This window comes from Nicotiana attenuata, chromosome 11 (assembly GCF_001879085.1).
Source record: "Nicotiana attenuata strain UT chromosome 11, NIATTr2, whole genome shotgun sequence".
Taxonomy (NCBI): domain Eukaryota; kingdom Viridiplantae; phylum Streptophyta; class Magnoliopsida; order Solanales; family Solanaceae; genus Nicotiana; species Nicotiana attenuata.
This window is the reverse complement of record NC_031999.1, coordinates 8,927,178-8,935,973: the sequence shown is the minus strand read 5'-3', so window position 1 is coordinate 8,935,973 and position 8,796 is coordinate 8,927,178. Positions and strand designations below refer to the sequence as shown.

Sequence of the window (8,796 nt, the reverse complement as noted above, 5' to 3'; positions counted from 1 at the left end):
AAGAATCGAGAGGGTACTTTCTCTGATAGAAGGTTTCTTTCTTTGAGAGAATGTTTTTCTCTTTTCTGCGGTTTTTAGGGTAAATACGACAGTAAAATTTAGGCGCGAGAAGATTTAGAGGGAAAAGGAGAAATTAGAGGGAATATGAAAGGAAAAATCAATTATATTGGCAGCTTTTCTATTGAATAGACGCTAAAAGATACTAATTAGTAGCCAATATTCATTAGCCAGTATTATTTGGCTTCCTTGAACAAATTAACGGCAACTGTCTTATTGCCATTTTTTGTAGTAGTGTCATATCAGGGCACCGTATGGACTGGCGAATTATTTCGCCTGTTGCGACCTAGAGCACGAGTCCCGGTCCACATCCTAACGTGTTAGAGGCATCATCTGTGTACAGAATCCATAGGTCGTGTATTTTAGGAGAAGTACTGGCGGCTTCCCTTTCGACTTCAGGCATTATTTTTGCATTGAAGTCGGCGACGAAGTCGGCAAGTACTTGTGACTTTATCACCGTTCGTGACTGATAGGTTATATTGTGCTCGCTCAGTTTTATGGCCCATTTGGCCAACCTACCCGGCAGCTCGGGTTTGTGCAGGATACTCCTTAGAGGAAAAGTCGTGTCCACTGAGATGGGGTGGCACTGGAAATAGGGTCTAAAATTTCGTAAAGCTACGACCAAGGCTAGGGCTAGCTTCTCGAGGTGGGGGTACCTCGTTTCAGTGTCGACCAAAGTTTTACTAATATAGTAGATTGGAGACTGCGTACCTTTATTTTCTCGAACCAGGACTGCACTTATCGCCACATCGGACACGGCCAGGTAGATGAGGAGACGTTCTCCAAGCTCAGCCTTAGCAAGCAACGGGGGCGAAGATAGGTACGCCTTCAGTTCTTTTAAGGCGTCGACACACTCGGAATTCCATTGGAGTCTGTTGTCCTTTTGGAGTAAGCCAAAAAAATTGTGGCACCTATCAGAGGACCGTGAGATGAATCTTGGTAGGGCAGCTATACGACCGGTCAGATTTTGCACCTCCTTCTTGCTGGTCAAGTTCGTTGGTATTCCCTCTATGGCCTTGATTTGGTCAGGGTTGACCTCGATGCCTCTTTATGATACTAAGAAACCGAGGAACTTTCCCGAGGTTACACCGAAGGCGCATCTCTCGGGGTTCAATTTCATGCCGTACATCCTAAGTATGTCGAAGGCCTCCTTCAAGTGGTCGATGTGGTCTTCCTTTATTTTTGACTTGACCAACATGTCGTCTATATATACTTCCATGGTTTTGCCGAGTTGATCTTTGAACATTTTGGTCACCAGCCTATGATATGTCACCCCTACATTTTTCAACCCGAACGACATAACCCTGTAACAGTACGTCCCCTGGTGGGTGATGAAAGTGGTTTTTTCCTGGTCTTCCTCCTCCATGAGGATTTGGTTGCAACCCGAATAGGCGTCTAGGAAACTTAATAGCTCGTGCCCGGCCGTTTCATCGATGAGTTGGTCAATATATTGTAGTGGGAATGAGTCTTTAGTGCACACTTTGTTCAGATCTGTGAAGTCTACGGACATACGCCATTTCCCATTTTTCTTTTTTATCATGACCACGTTGGCGACCCATTGGGGATATTTTGACTCTCTGATAGAGCCGTTCTCAAGCAATTTTTCCACCTCCTCGCGGACATCATCATTTATCGCGGCATTGAATTTTCTTCTAACTTGCCGCACTGGGGGTGGAATGGGTCGACATTCAATTTATGTGTTGCTATCTCCTTCGGGATGCCTGGCGTGTTTGCATGGAAAAAAGAAAACAGGTCTACGTTATTTTTTAACAATTGACGGAATTTACCTGGTTCTTGGGTTTGTGGCCGATGAAAGCTTTCTTGCTGTGGTCGTTATCATCGAGTTGGACGGGGTCGAGATCCTCTACGATTGACCCTGTGGCTTCTATGATTTCGGGGTCTCTGATAACGTCTTTCCCTTTATCTCCATCTGACCCCGACTTCATTAATTGCTATGCCTCCTCGGCTTTGCCTTTCAGTTTTTGGGTGTATGTGCAGTCTTGGGCGATACGGTAGCATTCTCGGGCAGTGCGTTTCTCTCCTCGGTTGCTGAATACTCCCCCGGGGGTAGGAAATTTGATGACTTGATATAAGCTGGAGGGGACGGCTCTCATAGCGTTTATCCAAGGTCGACCTATGATGGCTTTGTACGCTGTATCCTGGTCCATAATGTGGAATGTGGTCTCCAAAGTGACGCCGTCAGCCAGGACGGGTAGCGTGATTTCTCCATATGTCCGCTCAACTGCATTGTTAAAACCCGTCTGTGTGATGCAGCGTCACACTATCCTATCCTCGAGCTTCATTTGGTTGAGAACTCGAGGGTGGATGATGCACGCGCTGCTCCCGTCATCGAGCATAATACGTTTTACATTGGTATCTAAGACGCGTAAAGTAATGACAAAAGTGTCATAGTGAGGAAAAACCAAACCGTGGGTGTCCGATTTATCGAAGATGATACTTTGTTCGAGTTCGTCATACTGTTCATGAGTGATTGACCGTTTGAGTTTGTGGGTGGTGGTGAACTTCAAGCTGTTGATTGATGCTTCATTGCCCCCTCCGATGATCATTTGAATGGTTCGAGCTGGGGAAGGGGGTTTTGGCGGTCCCTGGTGTTGTTCACGTCCTCGGGCGAAGTTGGCTCTCCCTCGGTTGCTCATCAGCTCTTTCAAGTGCCCTTGGTGAAGCATGTTCACGACCTCCTGTCTTAGGGCGATACAGTCCTCGATTTTGTGGCCCCGCTCTTGGTGGAATTCGTAGAGGGCATTCGACTTTCTAGTGCTTGGGTCAGATCTCATCTTCTGTGGCCACTTCACTTTTGGGCCGAGCATCTCCAGTTCATAGACTATTTCTGAGGGGGAAACACAGAAATTGTGAGCAGATAATAAAGGCGGCATACCTCTCTCACTTCGGTGGGTTCTCGTTCGTGGCCTAGATGGGCCTTCATCGTGGCGTGGAGACGGCATGAGAGCGCCTATGACATAGGGCTGATGTCTTTCCCGATTAGGTAGGGGTCCCACTAGATCCCTCCTGTTATCACTTCTCCGGTCCTTCCTAAACTCCATTTGGATCGAGGTCAACCGTTGAGTAAGTCCGTTGAGGTCATCCTCATCAGCTCGATACAGTAGGCATTGTGTACCTTGTCCCAAGTGGTTGGAGGGTATTTCATGAGTCGGCTTAGCAACTTTTTGGTTGCCCTCGACCCACTTCTGCTTAGCCCAGTTTGGAAAGCGGCTACCACCATCCATCAGATACATTTGGAAGGGTCATTCTTACACGATTGAATCGGGCAAAGAAGTCCCTGAGTCCTTCGCTAGGCGATTGTTTAATGGCGAATATGTCATTCACCCTCGCCTCTGCTTTCTTAGCCCCGGCATGAGCGGTAATGAACCTGTCTGCCATCTCCTCGAATGTTTCTATGGAACGCGCAAAGGTAACTGTGAGTACCAAGTCAGCGCTCCCCCGGTTAGGGTTTCGCCAAACTTCTTCAACAATATGGATGACACTTGTTCTTTGGCGAGGTCGTTGCCTTTCACTGCAGTAACATTGTGGGTCACATGGTCCTCCGGGTCCGTCGTGCCGTCATATATTTTTAAGTACGGCGGCATTTTGAAGGTTTTAGGTATGGCGTGCGGTGCAGCCTCGTCACTGTACGGTTGTTCCACGAACCGGCCGGTGTCCCTTTTTGGCAAAAGCTTTGGGGCACCCGGTATTTTGTCTACCCTTTCTTGATGCTCTTTCATTTGGTTGCGGAGCATTTTGTTCTCGTTCTCCATCTCCTCCATCTTCTTCAAAATGGCCATGAGGGTGTCGTTTCCTGCATCACTAGCATTGTGAGTAATACATGTTATAGGGGGGGCGTGCTGCTCGTTAGCTGCTGATGCGATGCAGACCCTTGCATCTTCTCTATTCGGCATTTGAACGGGCTTGTCGAGGAAGCCGATTAGCGTGTTTGTCAACCACGCCTTGAGTAGATTTTTCACTACCGGTGGTGCCTCTTCCGTTGTGGATGTAGAGGCCCATTTGCCGTGCGAGGTCGTGATGCTACCGTGAGGTGGGGGCAAGCTGTTTCACCTGGGAGAGGTGTTTGGTGTTATATCTTCGCCCTCTATTTCATCCACTTCATTGATGGTGTGTAGGAGGTTGGTGGTGAGGTTGGCTATTGCCTTCCTCTTTTCCTCCCCGTTGCCTGCCATGTTAGATTTGTGCACACAAGGAAGTATAAGGTTTTTGCAAAGTTTTTTTTTAGATCTAGAAGAAACTAAAATTTTAACTGGAAAATCCCCACAGACGGTGCCAAATTGTTTGACCAAAATGTATGAAATCTTTTGTTAAATAAGAAGATAATGGGTAAATTCTAGTTAAACATAATAAATCCTAGATCAAAAACGTGTTTGCACAGATAACGTGGAAATGCATTTTTGTTAATTTAATACAGCAGGTATTGAAAGATACTGTTATGAACGAGTGGGAGAATAATGATAAGAAATAAATATATTAAACGGAAAAGGGTTAAATATATCCCTCTACTATTGAATATTGTTTAAAATTACCCTTCGTTATACTATCGGTTCAAAAGAACCCCTACCGTGATACTATTGATCAAAAATGCCCTCAAGTTAACGGTGGTGCCACGTGGCAACCATTTGAGCCATTTTGTCCTTCTGGGTTTATTTTTTTACACTTACCCGACCCAATACCCGGTACCCGACCCAAAAAATTAAACCCTAAATATCTTTTTTTCTTCTTTCTTCTCTTCTCTTCTCCACGATCCAAACCTCCATCAATGGCATCACGTTTTCATTGGTAGCTGAAACAAAGTTCCAAATCAAGAAAAGAAGAGATATACAAAAAGTCTAATCTATGAATAATGAGCAATGAGAAACGACCAATTATACTTGGTTTGGATAAAGGATATCACCAACAAAAAATTGAGCAGTAACATGTTGATAATCTGTGGCTTCTACACGCATATCTTACCGGTATATTCTCTGATTTAATGCCTGAAAGTATGTTTTATATATTTCATTTGCTTATAGTTTCTTTAAGAAATTAATTTCATGACTATTACAAAGAGAAACAGTCATGGAACTCAAGATCAAAGCAACATTCATTTTTGCAGAGCTATCTCTCTGCATTTTCATCTGCTTGTGCAAGTTGTCTTATATAAATGGGGTAAAGGGTTAAGGGGAAACGAGAAGAAGCTGCCAAAATGAATTGAATTTCATGAATAGAAAGAGAAAGAACAGAAAAACATGTTTCGGGTTTAAATTTTGGATCGAATACCGGGTATTGGGTCGGGTCAGTGTAAAAATGAACCTGGATAGACCAAATGGCTTAAATGGCTGCCACGTGGCACCTCCGCTAACTTGAGGGCATTTTTGATCAATAGTATCACAGTAGGGGTTCTTTTGAGCCGATAGTATAACGGAGGGTAATTTTAAACAATATTCAATAGTAGAGGGATATTTTAGACCCTTTTCCGTATATTAAATGGCAACAAATGTAAATAGAGAGAATGATTCACCCAAACATTGAATGAGGTAGATGATTCTTCTCTCTGACAATGATGTAAGACAAATGAATACGAGAATATAGGGGGCTTTCTCGGGTTTGATGCGGGAAATGTGGGATAAACAACAAATCGAATCTTTATGGAAAGACAATATTTGTATTTCTCTTGAGAGTCAACTTTTCATAAGAGTTCTTATCATATAGAATATTACATGCCTTTTGCCTTATTTCTCCTGCTATTTATATGGGATATTCCCAAAGAACCCTAAAAAGTACAACAGAAGGAATATTCAATGGAATATTCCCTTTGAAAGTTCCAAAGCCATATTATCGTTACTTCTGTTCCTACCACTCGACCTCGGCCCTAATGGGCCACTCAACGGCTCATTCTTGTTAACCACTGACCGACCTCAACCAACCCGCCCGTGACGAGTTACAATTCTCACGTTTGATCACCTCTTCGTACTGAATTTCCTCAGTCGGATTTTGACCCATACAATATGGACCTGCTAAATACTGTCAACAATTATGTATTACTTAGTACTTACTAGAAACTTTTTAAAAAATTTCCAGAGATATATTCCCAACAAAAAAGCTTATCTAATATTGTAGATAATGTTATTTATCAAGTGATTATATTGTCGAGATATGATGAGATAATGGTGTGACAAATCTTCCATTACATGAGATATTAGTTAAGGGTACTTTTTTATTGTTTAGTTGAGGTTTTATATGCTTAAACACATGCAAATGCATGGAATATTAGCGCAATAATTAATACATGTAAAAGGGTACCCCCACAACATATTCAAATCTAGAAAATTGATAGTGTAATTATTATGATATTTCATAGGATAAATTAACCTATACCATCTTCTACTACTTAAGCATATCCTATCTTATTGTGTTTTAATATGTAAAGGAAGGAGATTTGTTCCTTGATTTCTTGTCATGAACCCAAGTTGGGAAAATATCCAAGAAAAAACAAATAGTAACGTGGCAATCCAATCATCTTCACTTGATGTATGCTCCTATTTTCATAAGACCCAACTTGTACTACAAAACATATTACTGTATTATTCATATCAACGACTTAATATTTCCTCTTCTTTCCACACCCTCAACCCAACTTAACCAAAACGAGAAAACTCATTCTGGAGTTGGTAATTTGGGAAGTTAATAAGTAATATTTTCTGTAGCTAGGGTAAAAATGAGGAGAAAGTGTTCACATTGTGGGAAGATAGGTCATAATTCAAGAACTTGCAGCAGTTTCAAAGTAGGTGCGGCTATTAGTTGTGGATTAAGACTCTTTGGAGTGCAAGTACTTGATAATATCTCTTCTTCATCTTCATCTTCATCTTCATCATCATCTTCTTCTTCTCATGATACTCACTTGAAGAAAAGTTTAAGCTTAGATTGCTTATCTTCATCTGAAAAGACTAGTTGCACAAATGGTTCTCTCTCTCAATGTCTCTTAGGTCAAGCTCATCAACATAGAAGGAAAGGTTTGGAATAATATATTATTCTTGTTTAGATATATAATGGTTTTATCTCTACTTTTCAGTATAATAAGGTGTTGTATGAAAATAATTGTCAAAATCAGATTCTATAATTGCCCCTATCGAAAATAGGATTGACTACCAATTTCAGAAGAACTAGAGTTACATGTTTTTATCCCTTCAACAGTTCTTGAAAACCCTTTTTGGCATGCTATCATAATAACCATGCATCTTCTTCTTTCTGAAAGGAAAAGTTTTGTGTTTGTTCTCTCAATTGAACATTCCCTTCCAATATCTTCAAGCCCGTCTGATTTGAACTACAGTCAAACCTCTCTATAATAACCTCGTTTGTTCCAAATATTTTTGGATGTTATAGTGAATTGCTGCTATAGAAAACATATACTATTATAACAGAACATGAAATTTGGTTCGGGAAAACTTGACTTTTATAGTGAAGTGCTGTTATACAAGGATTTGTTATAGAGAGGTCTGACTGTACTCTTTTTGATTGGCCTATTTACAATGTAACTAGTCAAAGTCGTTTTATTAATATTTTCACAGTTTTTTAATAAAGGCGGTACGGTGCTATATATGAGCCACTTAGATTGTAGCTAGCTAGACTATTTCACCGGATACATATACTTTACGTCAATATAGGTATCAGATAATTTTATCCATCAAAGTTTAATTAAGCAAATGAGAAGAAAACCAGCTAACATTTTTTATTTTTTACTGAAATTCGAACCCTGTCTCATTTGATTTAAATACACACATTTTTTTTAATGTTAATTATATGGATATTGTTGGATGATTTTAGGAGTTGCATGGACAGAGGAGGAACACAGAACATTCTTAGTGGGACTAGAGAAGTTAGGTAAAGGAGATTGGAGAGGAATTTCAAGGAACTTTGTGACAACAAGAACTCCAACCCAAGTTGCTAGTCATGCTCAGAAGTATTTCCTCAGACTATCAACTCATCATCATCTCAACAATAAGAAGCGCCGTTCCAGCCTCTTTGACTTGGTACGTATACTATATTTTCTCCTAATATTTCATATTTCTATGTATTTTTTAGAAAAACAATTTTGATGACATGGTCATTCTATGGTGTTTGCATAGTTAATAGCAAAGTATTTCTAAGAAAAAACATTCTTCATTAAACCGGAGAAAAATGACTTCCCTATTCATGTTTCTTATAACTATTTTAACTTTTAACTTCATACTACTTGTTATAGCTATCACTTAGACATTATTATTACTAATATTTAGTATATAATTTATTTGAAATTTAATGTGTTATTTTTCTGAACATGATAGGTAAGGAGCAACAACAAGAACCATCTTGATGCTATAACCGATTACATTAATACCAAGCCAGACTATGCAAACTCTCTAACAAGCTTAAATGAAGTTTGCCAAGAAACTAGTCTATCTAATTTGATGGATCTCAATTCTGCTTCTCATCATCAGATGGTGTCTTCTTCTACTATTATGTCCAACTCTCCAGTAGCAGCAGCACTTGATTTGGAGCTAAGTCTAGCAGCTCCAACAAATGTGGATAAAAACAAGCCTAATACCTTTCTAATTGGACCCATTCCTGTTACTTAACGTACTACTCTCTATGCTATAATGAATTTGTTTTCCTTTTATCATGTTACTATATAGAATGTATACTCCTGTAATTAATAACTCTATTCTCCATCTCTAACATCAAATTTTCAGGCGACGA

General features: G+C 40.5%; 1 protein-coding gene across 1 annotated transcript; it reads left to right on the top strand.

Moving 5' to 3' along the window:
• LOC109234095 (transcription factor MYB1R1-like) lies at positions 6,489–8,796 on the top strand. Its single transcript, XM_019399941.1, has 3 exons — positions 6,489–7,073; positions 7,885–8,090; positions 8,385–8,796. The coding sequence occupies exons 1-3, from the start codon at positions 6,779–6,781 to the stop codon at positions 8,673–8,675; spliced, it is 792 nt and encodes a 263-aa protein (XP_019255486.1). The 5' UTR covers positions 6,489–6,778; the 3' UTR covers positions 8,676–8,796.

What these genes read in the sequence shown, in the direction of transcription:
- LOC109234095 (XM_019399941.1), top strand. Translation starts at nt 6,779, where the DNA reads ATGAGGAGAAAGTGTTCACATTGTGGGAAGATAGGTCATAATTCAAGA. An exon ending in TCATCAACATAGAAGGAAAG is followed by an intron (nt 7,074 to 7,884) that starts GTTTGGAATAAT and finishes GGATGATTTTAG; the next exon opens with GAGTTGCATGGACAGAGGAG. An exon ending in GTTCCAGCCTCTTTGACTTG is followed by an intron (nt 8,091 to 8,384) that starts GTACGTATACTA and finishes TGAACATGATAG; the next exon opens with GTAAGGAGCAACAACAAGAA.